The 16,589-nt window shown below is 43.6% G+C and overlaps 1 protein-coding gene across 4 annotated transcripts in view; it reads left to right on the top strand.

The window, feature by feature from the left end:
- The first annotated feature begins 8,828 nt into the window (after window positions 1-8,828).
- NUP58 (nucleoporin 58) overlaps window positions 8,829-16,589 on the top strand; it is a 35,021-nt gene continuing 27,260 nt past the window's right edge. For 3 of the 4 annotated variants that reach the window (XM_082675367.1, XM_082675366.1, XM_082675364.1), the window contains exons 1-2: window positions 8,829-9,085; window positions 13,186-13,328. In XM_082675367.1, the coding sequence (XP_082531493.1) occupies window positions 8,979-9,085; window positions 13,186-13,328 (250 nt within the window). In that variant the 5' untranslated portion in view covers window positions 8,829-8,978. The remainder of the gene's footprint in view (window positions 9,086-13,185; window positions 13,329-16,589) is intronic. The other variant, XM_082675365.1, reaches the window with a different exon arrangement.

Genomic DNA, 16,589 nt, shown 5'->3' with positions numbered 1-16,589 from the left:
GTTAGGCATGAGATAAAATAGTCTAAAATACTTGTATTCTCTTGGAAGATGGTAGGAGTGTTTGTTAATTTTAGCCTTAAAAAGTTATATTTACATATGTTTTAATTTCCAGGGTAACTGCTAAAGTATAGAAACAGCACATAAGTTCCAAGTTAGTATGAGGAGAAAATGGAATTTTAAAAAGATGTATTTGTCACAGCTTAAAAAGAATATCAATAAATACATTTAGCAAAATGTGTATAAGATCTCTATAGAGCGTGTTATAAAATTACCTGGATGGATGGACGGATGGATGGATGGAGAGATAGAGAGTTAAAAAGACAGATACATAGATAGGTAGATAGATATTACACACACACACACACACACACACACAGAAGACCTAAATAAATGGAGAGATGTACTTTGTTTACAGAATAGAAAACTCAATTTTGACAGTTTTTTGGAATACTGGTCAGGTATTTTGTTGAATGCCCCTCTACTGGAATTTGTCTAAAGTTTTTCTCATAGTTAGACCAGGGTTAAGGGCTTTGTGGGAGAAGACCAGACAGATAAAATGCCATTCTTATCACATCATAACAATATCAAGTCATATTGTCAATATGATTTATCATTGTTGTTGTACACCTTGATCGCCTGGCTGAGGTAGTGTTTGTCAAGTTTCTCCACTGTAAAGCTACTATTTTCTCCCATTTCTATCCTCTCCTCTCTCAAAGGAGCTCACTCTTCAAAGTCCATACTTAAGGAGGAAGGAGTTATACTCCCCATCTTTGAGGGCTGAGTTTCTACATAAGTTGTTTGAAATTCTTCTGCACAAGAAAATTTTCTGTTCTCTCCCATTTTCTTATTTACTCCATCATTTGTTTGTATCAGTATGGGCTCATGCATATTCATTTTATACTTCAGGCTATATTCTGATAGTTCTTCGTTTATTTTCGTGCTCAAATTGTTCTCGTTTTGGCCATTAGCAGCTCTTTCACTTGGCTCCTCTGTCCCTTTGACATACCCCCATCAATACTGGGGGTTTTCTTTGTTTGTTTTTAGCACTTCCTTACTTTCTGGCGCTACAAGAAGCTCCCACCTCATTTTGCATCTTTCCCACCCCAGCCCTTAGAATTAACTATTTCTCCAAAGAGCTCTGGTTCTTTTATTGAAGAATGATATTAGAATCCAAGATCTGGGCCTTAGGTATGCCTTTTCCTACTGGAATATTAGCAAGAGTTCTTTTTTTATTTTAATTTGTTTATTTTTGGCTGCGTTGGGTCTTCATTGTTGCACACGGGCTTTCTCTAGTTGCAGCGAGCGGGGGCTACTCTTCATTGCGGTGCGTGGGCTTCTCATCGTGGTGGCTTCTCTTGTTGCAGAGCATGGGCTCTAGGCGCACTGGCTTCAGTAGTTGTGGCTCGCGGGCTCAGTAGTTGTGACACACGGGCTTAGCTGCTTCGCGGCATGTGGGATCTTCCTGGACCAGGGCTTGAACCCGTGTCCCCTACACTGGCAGGCGGATTCTTAACCACTGCGCCACCAGGGAAGCCCCAAGAGTTCTTTTTGTTTATATACATTTTCTGTTTGTTTGTTTTCTTTTCCTATCACCTTGTTCTGATTTTGTGGATCTCATCTCTCTAGGTACATAAGGTATTTGTTTGTTTGACTGTTTGTTTTTGCTTCCCAAATTATCTCCATTCCCTCAAGGTTTCTTTCTAGGTTTGTTGTTTTGGCTTCTGACTTTCATGTCAGAACTCTCCTCTAATATCTGATCATCTTTGATCATCCTTTCAAGTAGTAAAATGTTCATTGAGAACAATCTTTGTTGGAGAGCTTGATAATTGGCCAGGATTGCTACAGAATGATGGGGTGGCGATGTGGCACTTTTATTGGGGATCTTGCACATCACAACTTGAAGGTCTTGTGCATGGGAATGGACACAAGGAGCCCTGGGAACAGATGTCCTGTTAGCAGCAGTAGCAGAGCCTGAGTAGAAGCCCCAGTTGGACACCACACACAGGACGCAAATGATTCAGACCATCTGCTTCTCTGTTGCTAGCTCTCCCCCTGGTGAGAACTACAACATAACAAAGAGCCCCAATTCCTCTGTCACTATGAAGGGGTGGGTTCACTCAAGGGAAATGAGTAGACACTATAAAGGAGAAGAGTTTTGTTCACTGAGACTCATTTTTATTCTTACTAATGTTCATAAAGCATAGGGTCCAATTTAAGAGGACCTGTATGTGCACCAGTGTCCCTAAATTCTAACCTTCCCTAAAAAAGTTGGATCAGTAAAAATTACCAGAGTAAGTATTTTCTGCTGTCGTTATCACGTTACTTACGCAAACAGGTCACTTAATCCAGTTACAGCACCAACGGAGGAGTCCCCGAGACTTATAAGCTAACCTGAGGGAAGGCCAGCCAGCCAAGAAGAGTTCTGTCTCTTAGGGTTAGTCAGACTGGTGAATATCAAAATACCAGCTTGATCATTGGCCATGAGAAACACACGTTAAAGCAGACAGCAGTGAGGGTCAGCGTATTCTCCTCCTATAAAGCTAAGTGGACACTTTGCAAAGCTTACTTAGCATGAATTCGGGCAAGGGAAATGACCTAAATGATACGACAGGCTGTTGTCATTCAGCCAAGATCCTGATGCAGCTGTCAACCCATCTGTAGTTGTGATGTACCAACTACAAGACAAGAGAGCAGTGTTTCTGGGCTAGGAAAGCCTCTGGGGGCAGCCCTGATGTCTCATTATTATAGGGGTATGTTACATATCCCCAATCTAGTTTCTGAACATCTCTGCGCTGAGACCCCATTTCTTTAGAAACGCCACCTGGTCTGCTAAGTTCCTATCAAGATGTAGCCTGGAAGCCATGCTATCTTTTGGAGGGAGTCTTAAAACATCTGTGCTTTGCTTAATTTTGTCTTGATATATATATTTATAATTTCCTTTATTATCCAACTTCTAGGAGACACCTAGATTTTGCCTTATATGGGCCTACAAAGACTACTTAAAATAACATACTAGTTATTGATGACTTTAATAAAATATAATTTTCTTAATTGACCTTGCATTTAAAAATGGAGGGTTTTTTGCATCAAAAATTAACAAATACACAAAAAGCAGTAAGTAAACAATCATGATGGTTTGAAATAATGAGGAATCAGTTTTCCACATTCATTTCTCCCTAATGCTTAGTGTTTATTTTTACACTTTTTTAAAAAAAAAAAACCCACTGAGTTCCCCTATAAAATACACAAGAGATGTCTGATGCTATGATTGTCATGTGAGAAAACATTTCATATTTTAAAATTAAATGTTAATGCTTTTATAATTATATTTACTGCTTACCGTCTAATGGGATATTATGAAAGCAATCACACTTCCTGATCTGGGTGTTTCTTAAATAGAAATAAATCATTAAAAGAGCAAGAATTGGCTGCATTTCTCAGCTTTTATTTTTAGGTGGATTACTGCAGAAGCTGAAGCCTATGCTCAGAATTCTTTCTGGAATCAAAGCTGTTTGAATTCAGATCTCCTATCTGCCCCTTATTAACTGTGAATCTAGTAAAATTATTTAACTTCTCCAACTCCTGGTTTTCTTTTCTGTAAATAGCAATGCTTACCTTTATCCCCTCCATCGAGTTATTTGTTTTGGTTAAGTGAAATCATGAACCCAAATCCATTAAGCATAGCAGCTGGCCTTAATAAATTCTATAAATAACAGTTGTGCGTACGTATGTATCAAGCGTTCTTAACTGAGTGCACTGCATACTGTATCCCAGTGATCATATTTGGTATTCTATAACCTGTGATTGAGGAGGCCCAGCCACGTGCATACCTCCAGGTTAGGCCACGTACAGGGCTGCTTCAGTCTCATGCTGAAGTTGAGACCTAGTATAATGTTTCCAGGTCAATGTGAACCTCACTCTCTCAGGATATGAGGGTTTGGAAGCTTGCCCCTTACTCTGTCTTGAAAGTTATTTGTAATTTTTCTGCTTTTCCTAACTGTGTGACCTTCTCTCTGAATCCTTTAGATAAGGGAATCTTGGTGATTTACCCCAGGGGCATATGTGTCTGCTCTTTCTGTCCATTTGTACCCGCTCTCAACTTTGGTCTATACAGTGGCCGGTCGTGCCCTACTCTGTGTAACCACTTTACTGAACCCTGGGCTCTTCAGGGGTGAAGTGGGCAGCAACTTTCTTTTTCTCCACGGCTGCCCTCCAAGCCTGCTTTGTCAGCTATCCTTTACCCTCTCCTCAGTAGGAGCTTGAGCTCGTAGAGAAGGACCGGTCATTCTTGGGTTTTAGAAGAATCTGATTTTTAGGAGTTACAGGCTCATCCCACTTTCCCCCCATGTGCTTGCTAGCTCCTGCCTCTGCTCCCTGGGAATCGGGTCTTACCTGGTAGCTCCATTATAACCTGGCATCACTGATGTATGAAGGCCCCTCTTTCTCCCTCGGGCGCTCAGTCAATTAGTTAACCCTTCACATTGCCTGAGGAAGGTACCGCCCTCTCCAGTTTGTTTCTTTCTTTTTTTTTTTTTTTGGTACACGGGCCTCTCACTGTTGTGGCCTCTCCCGTTGCGGAGCAAGCCTCCGGACGCGCAGGCTCAGCGGCCATGGCTCACGGGCCCAGCCGCTCCGCGGCACGTGGGATCTTCCCGGACCGGGGCACGAACCCGCGTCCCCTGCATCGGCAGGCGGACTCTCAACCACTGCGCCACCAGGGAAGCCCTCCAGTTTGTTTCTTAATGAGCTAGCTCTTGGTTTCCGACATACTCAAGGGCCGGCTATTCCTCTTCTAGATTCGTTTGAAACTTCTCAGTATCTGTACAATATATCTGTCTTTTTATGTCTCCCCAACACGTACATACACTTGTGCTTGAACTCCGTTGAGAGGATTTCGATTGCTTGCAACCAAAAGAGGCCTAATTAAGGTATGGGAAAACAGATCAAAGGGAATTGGACAGGCCTGGGGGAAATTTTATCCATGCTACGGGAAAGTCTTAAGAATGCATTCCTGCTTCACAGAAGTGGATATTGGTCTACGAATATGTGCCAGAATATTAAATTAATATTATTAATATCAATTAATATTATCAATATTAAACAGCATTTATTGTTATATTCCAGTCCTATAGATGTTCTGGACCTTGGTTCATCTTGGATATTTCCTGTGTTTCCCCGGTAATACGTGTAAAATTCATCTTTTAGTGTGGATTCCTACTAAAGATGGTATCCTAAATTTAGAATAATAGGGACTCAACTATAATGGCTTAACACAGAAGTTGATTTTTCTCTGAAAAGAAATTGGATGGTAGGCAGACCAGGGTTGGTTCGGTGGTTCTATAACCAGTGTTCATACAGTTTTTCTGCTACATCCTCCTTAGCATATGACTTCCATTCTTAAGTTCCTCACGGCCCAATATGGCTGCTGGAGAGCCAGCCATGTGTCTTGAGTCCAGGCAGTGGGAAGAAAGAAGGAGGAGAAAGGCAAGAGGGATGTATGCCAGCTCTCTCCTCCTCTACATGAGCCAACGCTCATCTCATGTCTCCCACTTACATCTAATCAGCCACATTTACACATAAAGGAAGCTGGGATTCTGGTTAGTGTGCCACCTTGAACAAAACTGGGATTATTATTATTTTTTAAATAAATTTATTTATTTATTTACTTTTGGCTGTGTTGGGTCTTCGTTGCTGCGCTCGGGCTTTCTCTAGTTACGGCAAGCGGGGGCTACTCTTCACTGCGGTGGCTTCTCTTGTTGCGGAGCACGGGCTCTAGGCGCACAGGCTTCAGTAATTGTGGCTCGTCGGCTCTAGAGCACAGGCTCAGTAGTTGTGGCACACGGGTCTAGTTGCTCCACAGCACGTGGGATCTTCCCGGACCAGGGCTCGAACCCACGTCCCCTGCACTGGCAGGCGGATTCTTAACCACTGCGCCACCAGGGAAGCCACCTAGAATTTTTTACAGTACTATTGCCTTTCAGATAATTCAGCTTAATTATAACATTAACAACGTCATCATACACAAGTAAATCAGCAAAGGTGGGGTTTCCTAACAGAATTTTCACAATATAAAAAATAAGGGGGCTTCCCTGGTGGCGCAGTAGTTGAGAGTCTGCCTGCCGATGCAGGGGACGCGGGTTCGTGCCCCGGTCCGGGAAGATCCCACATGCTGTGGAGCGGCTGGGCCCGTGAGCCATGGCCGCTGAGCCTGCGCGTCCGGAGCCTGTGCTCCGCAGCGGGAGAGGCCACAACAGTGAGAGGCCCGCGTACTGCAAAAAAAATAAATAAATAAGGGGAAGCAAAATGGCTTGCTATCGAATTTAGAATTCAAATCACTTGCTTCATCCTCAGAAAGAAGCAATTCACATAGAACTGATACAAGGGTTCAGGTCCCATAATGCCCAGTAAGAATATTTGGAAACATGCTTTGGAATAGGATGTTACTCTTGTCAGGAAAGGAAGGTAAAGCCAAATTCCAGTGCTCCATGGTTTTGCCTGGCTGGAAGGGGTTTTATCTTCCACAGGCATGAAGTTTATGTTATTGCCACCTTACTGTGAAGTTTTCAATTGAATAAACAAACAATTGGGCTTACAGAAACTGCTTTCTTTGGAATTTTATTCCTGTAGAGCATATGGGTGAGAATTTCTTTTCTTTTTGCTAATAGGACAAACAGAAGAAGGCATATAAGATTACAAAGCCTCTTTGAGGTCCAGTCTTACATTTGGGGCCTCTAGAGGCATGTGGTAGATTGTAATACTGTTTATCAAATATTCCAGTTTCCATTTCTGCAGTGCGCCTCTGTGTGGGATTTTGGGGTTTCTGCAGCAATAACTTAAACTACTCTGACAGATACAAGTGTACTAAAATTTTTTAAAAATAAAATTTAAAAAATAGTTTGTCAATTTGAGTGGCACCCCTCCAAAGTCTCATCTCTGAGCGATTTTCCCACTATTTTCTTTTATAAACTTATTTTTAGAACTGTTTTAGATTTACAGAGTTATTACAAAGAGAGGTCCTATATACCCCACACCCAGTTTCACCTATTATGAACGTCTTATATTCATCCCTACTACATATTTACATGCTCTTTCCATCCAGCTAATCTTACATGTGTTGGTAATTAACATATATGCAGTTAAGTGCCAGGAATTTTGCTCTTACTAATTTTATGTTGGTATTCTTCAAAAGTTTTGGAAAGGATATGCAATGGAATTAACACATAGGTTGCCACTTTCTACCTTTTTACAAAAATCATCTGGATCTATCTTTTTTTGTTTCCAAGTCAAAAGTACCCTTTGATTTTATATCCCCAGTTCTCTTAGTGACCATCCTATACTCATCACTGATAATAGCATTCTCTAGACCACTGAAGCTCAAAAACCCCACAATATTTTTTCTCTTCCTGTTTAATCACTATGAGCTTTTTCTTTATACAATAGTTCAAATATGTCCCTTTTCTTTTTTATCATTCCCACAGTGACTGCCATAATATTTGAAATGCATTTAATTTTTAAATTATACACAGAGATGGTGTATTAGTCTGCTCAAGCTGCAATAATAAAATACCACAGACTGGGTGCTTAAACAACAGAAATTCATTTCTCACAGTTCAGGAAGCTAAGTTCAAGATCAAGGTATTCATGGGCTCTCTTCCTGGTTTACAGAAGGCTGCCTTTTGGATGTGTCTTCAGAGGCAGAGAAAGTGAGTTCTCCGGTGTCTCTTACTGTTAGGGAACTAATCCTATCATGAGGGTCTCACCCTCATGACCTCATCTAAACCTTACTACCTCCCAAAGGCTCCATCTCCAAATACCATCACATTGCGGGGTTAGGGTTTCAACATGTGGATTTTGGAGGGACACAGGTCAGTCCGTAGCAGTTGCCAATGCCCAAGATCAATGCAGGAGAAAGTGCTGCATTAAGGTGAGCTGTGAGACGTCAGGTTAGAAGGATCTGTGATGTGTAAGACTCTGAGCGCCACACGGGAAGTCCCACGGTTTCTGATCAAGGCAGTGTCCTGGTGGGAATTGTTTTAGGAAAGCAAATACGGTGGTTGCTTATAAGACGTATCTTATTGGAAGAAATCGCAGGTAGGAAAACCCTCTGCGAGAGTAATGTAACAACCCCTGATGGGAAAATAAGCATCTGCATTATGAAGGCAGCACCTCGAACTCACCACCGCCTGCAAGCCTTTCCTCATCCTCCCGTCAGAGGGATTCTCCTCTTTAAAGCCCCATTTTCCTTATGTTTAAGGGTTGCTCACAGAACCCTTACATCGTTCTTGCTTCTGTACTTTTCTTATCCCGTCTAGTCTGTGCATCCTCCCTGGCAGGAGGCAAGGATATAAGCAATAACTGAGATTAAGCAGCCATAATGCAAAGGTTACGTCAGCACAGATGCCAAAACAGGAAGAACCGAGAGAGACACGGTCCCATCACGATCTCCAGACACCGCCCCCTCCCCTCCCCCTTCCCCCTCCCCTCCCCTCCCCTCCCCTCCCCTCCCCTCCCCTCCCCTCCCCTCCCCTCCCCTCCCCTCCCCTCCCCTCCTCCCCTCCCCTCCCCTCCCCTCCCCTCCCCCTCCCCTCCCCTCCCCCTCCTCCCCTCCCCCTCCTCCCCTCCCCTCCCCTCCCCCTCCTCCCCTCCCCTCCCCTCCCCCCTCCCCTCCCCCTCCCCCCTCCCCTCCCCTCCCTCCCCTCCCCTTCCTCTCCCTCCCAGCGGCCCCTGCGTGGCCGCCGGCCCCGCTCACTCCCAGCGGCCCCTGCGTGACGGTCGCGCTTCCGGAGGTGCGTGCGGACAGCCGCAGTATTCTTGAGCTGCGCCATCTCCACACAGTTGGGCGGTCTTCGCGTCCGCTGGGCTCCGCGTTCGCGCAGGGTCGCGGCTGGGTGGGAGCGATGCTGCCCGGCCCGCTGGGGCCTTGAGGCGGGAGCGGCGAGCCGAGCCACTAGTTTGCCAACCGCGCCGAGCCCGCAGCCATGTCCACGGGGTTCTCCTTCGGGAGCAGCACGCTGGGCTCCTCCACCGTGGCCGCCAGCGGGAGCGGCACGGGAGGCGGTTTCTCCTTCGGGACCGCGGCGTCTAGGTAACCGCGAGCGGCCTTCTTCCCGGCGGGGCTGGGGCGGGTGGCCTGGGGGTCGCGGGCGGCTGGGGCGGGGGGCGCCGGCTTCCACGCGGAGGCCCGGCCGCGGTTTCGCCGCTTCTCTGGGCCTATCCCGGCGCCCGGTGAATGTCGCAGGGATGAATGGAGCTAAGGTTGTCGGATCTAAGCTCTTTTTAGAAAAAGAGACTTAATAGGAAATTGTAAGGGAGACAAAGACAAATTTCTCCCCGATAATTGAGACGCCATTGCAGGATATACGTTTTGGGACATTAATGATTTCGTGGTTATTTTAAACGCGCTTTCAAACCTTTTGTGCCTTATGGGGCCCTATCTGTCCTCTTGGGTTTTTTGTTTCAAATACTTGTTACAGCACTTTTTGGTGGTAGTTTTGAACAGTATGTGCAAATTAGTATATCACAGGTGAGGATATTGTGCTGACTCTCATTGTCTTTTACTTAAATTGTGAAATGTAGGCGCCATAGTCATCGTCTTTGTGCAGCCTGCTACCTCACCTCTTCAAGTGATAACAATTTGGCCAGCAGACGTCCAGAAAGAGGCAATTAAAATAAAGATCATTTTAATGATGCGAGGTTTGCTCTTTAGAGCTCAAACTTCTGAAGATAAAAATGGAGATCGTTAAATCAAATAGTGTGCCTAGAATGAGTTACAGGATAGCTCCCGGAGCTGGTAGATCAACAAAGCAAAAATCCTTCAATTTTGTCTGTATGGGAGGGGGTAGGGTGGGCAAAGACTACACGGTGAAGTCAGAAATCTGGAGTTCTCCTTAATAGCTCCTATGCTGTCAGTCTGTGCACTTAATCAGTAAGGCCTGATCATTTTAATGCTTTACTTGCCATTTGCTTCATTTCCAGGGTCACCACCCTGTTGCGGGCTCTTGTCATTCGTGGAACAAATGTTTGTTGAACGCATTCCTAGGTAGTAGGCTCCCCTTTAGGTGGTAAGATAAGTCCTGCTCTCCTGAAGCTTACATGAAAGATCGTAATACTTAATGATTCCTGCCAGCTTCTCAACCAGTAACCTTCTCCTGTTAGATGAAAACTGCTCCCATCACCTCCTACTTTGATTAGTTCTCTGGAATCCCAGTTGCTGTCTCAACTGCTTTTACATCAACTTCTTTTTTTTTTTTTTAACAACGTTGTAGCCAGATTAAAAAAAAAAAAAATTCCCATTGCCTCCCTTCAATGATTTTCCACTATCCTTGGAATGAAGTAAAAATAAACCTTACCATGGTCTGCAAGGCCCAGTCTGGAACCTCTTCAGACATCCTGAGCCCATCTTCTCATTTTTGTTTGCTCCAATTCAGTGATTCAGACCCAACTGTAAAAGAAAATAATAATAACATCTACAGGCATACAGATAAGTAACTGACACAGTTTCAGCGAAAGATACTACCCATACTCTTTGATATTTTCTTTTTTTTTGGCCTGATATTTTCTATTCTGTTCCGTTTCCTAATTTTAAAATGCTGGTTGTGAGCTATTAAATTGATTTTTTGCTCATCTCATGGGTCCTGATCTTAGTTTGAAAAACACAACTTGGGCTTTTTCTCAGTTCCTCAGGTGAAGGCCAAACCCCTTCCCACTTTAGGGCAGTTCCCTCTGCCTGGAATTGCCCTACCACCTCTTGTGCTGAGCTGATGCCTGCTTGTGGGACTCAGGTGCTTACATCGGAGGGAAGCCTTTTCTGACCTGTCAGTGTAGAGAGGTTTCCATCCCTTACCCTGTACCATAGCACTTATCACAGTTGTTTCAGTTCTTACATTTTTTGTTGACTTCTTTACGCTCCATGATGGTGGAGATCTTTTCATGCTAGTTTTCCAGAAGACACAGTGGAGCTCAATATGTATTTGTTGAATGCATGAATGATTGATAAATCTCTTTCTCTGGTTGGAAACTTCCTGAGGGCAGGGCCTGAGTCTCATCTGCCACTCCGAGTCCCTGTGACAGTGCCTGGCAGGGCTTTTATAAATACTTGTTGAATGACTGAGTAAATGAATTACTAGCAATAAACTAGAAAAATGTATACATGCTGTAGAAAGGCTTGGGAAATTAATAAAAGGAGAGACGGTCTAACACCTGCCCATTGGAGTACTGGTTTGGAGGCCTAACGTTCTTTTGGTAAATGCACCTAGGTTAGGTTAGCTCCCAGGTCCACGGTAGGGCAAGATTCCATTCTTCATCTGGCAGGGTCTGCTGGCTTTTCTGCATCATGTCCTTGTTGAGGAGTTGGCAGATAATATTCGTTGAGGCAATAATTGGTTAGGTCTGAGGTAGCTTTTTGTTTTTCTTTAAGTGAATATTTCTGCCACAGAAATTTCTCCTTTGCTTCTCTGGTAAAGTAAGATTTTACTTTGATATATTTTCTTTGGTAATGTTTTCAACTTTATGAACTTGTGAAACACTTCATTGTATCGTTACTTACCTTAGATTGTCAAGAAATTTTAAATACTTTAATTGTCTTAAAAATACATACTTTCACTGTATATCTTTTGTGTATTTATGGAATAGCAGTAAAAACATGGGATTACTGACTTGTTTGGGAGGAAGGGTAGCATAATAAACATTTCCTTAATTTGATTCTTCATAATTTGCCAACAAAATGTTTCTTAAAAATACGTTTTGGTTCAGTTGTACTTTAATTCTGGGTGACACCTTGCAGCCCTGCTCTGCCAGCCCCCTGTGCTTGTATACACAGAGGGGCACGTACACACGTGCTAATAGGGAAAGACACAATTTGGGTGCACCCTCTCCTTTTTCCTGCTCAGTGTTGATGACTGATTTCAGGTTCTCCTTCCTTGAAAACTCCTCCCTCTCCGTTGCCCTCACAGTGATTAACTGGCGTAGAACCTTGTACATGATATGTTTAGTTGAATTTATAAGTGCTTCTTATGATAATGGTAGCAACAGCATTTATTGAGTGAAGTTAATTTGCCCTTCGTAATCTCTAAATCTTTACAAAAAATCTTAAGTGGGTACTGTTATTCCCATTTTGCTGGTGAGGAGATAGAGGCCCAGAAACATTCTGTCATACAAGTACCAGCACATTGGAGAGCTGGTACCGGAGCCTGGCCAGAGCAGTACTGCCTGCCCCTTCCATTGAAATGCCGCAGGCTTTGAAGCTTTTTTAAAAAACTGACATGCAGTTCCGCCATGGTGTTTACGTCTATGTGGAAGGCCAGGGAGAGAAGTAATAAAGATACATATGTAGCATGAACGGGATTTCCCATTATGTTGTACATGTTGTAATCTCTCTTAACCCTCCGACATAATTTTTGAAGTGTCAAATTGTCAAGATTTTTTGGCTTGTTTTCATTTGTTCTACCATTTATAGGTAGCAAATTTGAGCCTCTGCAGCTTGCTAAGAACAGTTGAAAAGCTGTAAACTTTGTTCACATCACTTGTTATTATCAGCTGCTCTTTTCTAAGCTTTCAGAACCTCTGAAGAGGGTTTCTGCTGATCTTACACAGTCTTTTTAGAGGGGAGCTTTGCTTTGCAGCTTCCTCGTGCCAGGGTATGTCTATTCTTGTCCCTCATCCCCACCCCCAGGGCTGGCGATACAGCAACAGAGAGGTGGTGGGGACAGCTTCGAGTAACGTTCCTATTTCTGGGCATGTCTTTATGTTAGCAGTCGGGGAAGAACAAATGAGCTTAGCAGTGTGAATTGTACATACATAGTTCAGAAGGAAAATGATCCGTATTTGTAGAATTTCCTATGGCTGTTTTAAAATACGCTAGCTTTCAAACAAAAACTGGTGAAAGCAGGATATATGTGATCTTGTTTATGACTCCTTGGCATCTGAAATCCTAAATGCTATAGATTCTGCTTTTCTTGAAGACTGCTGTTGCATTTTTTAAGAATAATTTTGTATGTGGATTTATTTTTATAGAGAACAGAAAAATATTTGAACGTGGTTGGTTGAAGGTGAGTTGTGATTACTTTTGTATCCTGTGGAGATGTGTGAGGTGCTTAAATGGAGAAATAACCTCGAAGAGCTAACTTGCGTTTCCCTTAAATAAGTATTGGCTCTAGTAGACTTTATTTTGTGTTTTCTATGAACAAGCAGCCCTTCTGTGGGGCTCAGTCTTGGGAGCCTCGGGAGCACGGCAGCTCCAGTGACAGCACCTGCTCCTTCTGCTGGCTTCGGAGCCGGGCTCTTTGGATCTAAGCCTGCCACTGGGTTCACTCTAGGAGGAACGAACACAGGTAAGGAGGGTTGTCAGATTCTCAGGGAGTGGGTTTGGGGTATTCATTCTTTGCAGGTTCTGTCCTGTGTCTCCTCCCTTTACAAGGATCGTCACTGGTGGTAGACCTAAAAAATGGTAAATACTGAGATGAAAAGGCAGACAGGGATGTGGGATCAAGGGTCAGAGATAGGGCCAGCCGTTAGCTGTGACTGACTTCAGTGTAAGGAAGGACAGCACACACATACATTTAAGAATTAAAGGAAATAAATCTATTTAAAAGTAATGAATTAAAGTAATTCAAGTTTATGTTAGATTATGTAATGCAGTGTTTTATCTTGGTGAAGACTGAGTCAAGTTTACAATTTGGACATTAATTAATTTAGTATATGGGACAGTCAGCTTCCTTTTTTTTTTTTTTTTTTTTTTTTCCGTATGCGGGCCTCTCACTGCTGTGGCTTCTCCCGTTGCGGAGCACAGGCTCCGGACGCGCAGGCTCAGTGGCCATGGCTCACGGGCCCAGTCGCTCCGCGGCATGTGGGATCTTCCTGGACTGGGGCACGAACCCGTGTCCCCTGCATCGGCAGGCAGACTCTCAACCACTGCGCCACCAGGGAAGCCCTCCTATTTTGCTATAACATTATAATTTACATACCTAAGAGATGTTTCAGATTTTTTTATTATTAAAACAATTGTTGCACTGGGAAAAGGGCAGGAGGTAAAGGTTTCTGGTGGGCATTTCAATAATAAAAAGTTTTTTAAAAAAATACAGATATTTGGGCTTCCCTGGTGGCGCAGTGGTTGAGAATCTGCCTGCCAATGCAGGGGACACGGGTTCGAACCCTGGTCTGGGAAGATCCCACGTGCCGCGGAGCAACTAGGCCCGTGAGCCACAACTACTGAGCCTACGTGTCTGGAGCCTGTGCCCCGCAACAAGAGAGGCTGCGACAGTGAAAGGCCCGTGCACTGTGATGAAGAGTGGCCCCCGCTTGCCGCAACTAGAGAAAGCCCTCGCACAGAAACGAAGACCCAACACAGCCAAAACTAAAAAAAAAAAAAAAAAAAAAAAAAAGTATAGCATTGTCTAGAGTCTGTGCATGTACTTTATTTCTGATATTTAATTTAAAAAATACAGATATTTTGTTATTATTAAGCCAGAAATATGCTTCACTGGATCCACCATTTTAAAAGTTTACTTCCTTATTTACCTCTATTCTCTGCCCTCAGAGTCTCTTGGTCTGTGTAACCACCTTTTGCATTGAGCTGCCAGCCTTGACTGCAGCACTTTCACAGCTACACAGAGACCGTGGAAGAACTGCAGGCGTAAACGTGAGACCAGCCAGTGTGCCTCTTGAGACAGTGCCGGTGTTTTGTTTGGACTAGCTTTTTTTCCTCATTGCCAGATTTTGTTATAGGCAATAGTTGTTTGCACTTTACAACTCTTAATCCCTAATTGATCAAATTATACACAGCCTATGATACGAGAACCAGTGCTATAGAAGGAACGCTGTATTAGGCAGTGGTTGTGGTGGAAGATACTGTGATACGCGTTAGTCTTACCAGCAGTGTCATCACTCCCTGAGGGTGATTCCAAGTCTTGCCCTGTTACAGGCCAAAAGAATGCCATCTGCCACTGGTGATTAAAGTTTATTTCTCTTTTTGTCCCCAGGAATAGCAACAGCTGTAACTACAGGATTAACTCCGAGTAGGAATTTTTGAGGGAAGGTCCCAGATCTCTGGTTTTTCTACTCTTTCCTAATCTCTCACAGAGCTGGGCTATAGAAGAAACATATAAGGAACTGAATATAGATCATAGATACTGACTTTTCAAAGAACCTTTCAGTATTTGACTAGTTTTAAAAAATCGATGATTATGTAATCCTTTTTTAGTTCAGAAAAAAAAATTTAATACAGAATTGGCTTTTTCTGTCAAAATTCATTTCACATTTATATTTTTCAGTCATTTAAGCCCTTTTAGTGAAAAAAGAACCAAACTTTAGGCCAGAAGTCTTGGAATTAAGCGCTGGTTGTACCTCTAAATAATTGTGAGGCCTTAGATGGTCATATCTCGCGGCTTTTAGTTATCTGTCAGATGAGGGTATTGTAATCAAAAGGTTTTGAATTCCCTTCCAGCTCGAAAATATCGTGGTTCTCTATCGTGATATGCTGCAGGGAATGTGGGTAACCAGGGTGACGGCACCTTGACCTGGATGCCAGGAAATGATGTGAAAGGACGAGAGGACAGTGAGGAACCGCAATTAAAGTGACTTAATTTAATTAAATGTAAACTTAAAATTGAAATAAATTAAAGATTGGTGAACTTTCCTCACTTAGATGCCACTTACATGTTATCAACAGAAAGCACGTCTGTCTACCACCAAAGTTTCGGACAGGACTGGTTACAAGGGCGAGCAGTTGGATCCTGTCCTGAGATTTTAGAGCCTGTGCGTGTTTCACAGCACGTTACTCTGGCAGGGACTTCCACTTGTGGCAAGGACGATCCAGAAGCATAATTTCTGACTTCTTTTCTCTGAGTGCCTTCAGGAGAAGCCAAAATGCAGGTCATTCATAAATTCTCCGTTTAGTAACTTAGCGTAACTACTAGTTCCTGGCTGTGGCCGGGAGTCTACACAATGCCTTGATCATTGAGTATCAGCGGAAGGTGGTGCAGGACCCTGATGAGGTCAGGGGCCGCTGGGTGCCTGAGCAAGACCTTCAGCCTGTTGTGAGGCAAAGGGAGCAGGCAGGCCGAGCGATGGGTTCTTGTGTCATCTGACATGCGCTCTAAGAGACGCATGAAAGGCACTAGGAAGGCTGAGGAGGAGGAGAGGAGTTGTTGATTGGCGGGGCAGGGAGCACCGTTCCAGGCAGGAGGGGAGAGCGCAGAGGCCAGTCGTCAGAGGATCCAGGGAAACAGGAAAGGTACTTTGCTCGTGGAGTTTAGGATTCTGAGGGTAGGCATGGTAGGAAGAGGAGATTGGTGGAGCGGGTTAGGACCACATAGGAAAGGGTTTTGGGTACCAAGCCTTTAGAATCTATTTTAAAGACTAATGTATAGACTTAGTGGGAACCTTAAGTCGGGGGAATCGCCAGCATGTTATTTTGTTCTTTTTTAAAGTAACTGAGATAATTCCAAGAGTAGATTAGAGGTTGGAGGAGACTGATCGTGGAGGTTATTGTAATAGTTCTTGAGAGAGAGATGGCCTGAACTAAGGTTTTTGAGGATGTTTGTAATCCAGGGATATCTCTGAAGTAGAATTGACAGGACTTGTACTGATAGAAT

This window comes from Grampus griseus (assembly GCF_964374135.1).
Source record: "Grampus griseus genome assembly, chromosome: 18".
NCBI classification, from domain to species: Eukaryota; Metazoa; Chordata; class Mammalia; order Artiodactyla; family Delphinidae; genus Grampus; species Grampus griseus.
The sequence above is the reverse complement of the archived record's forward strand: the minus strand, read 5'-3'. Positions and strand labels throughout refer to the sequence as shown.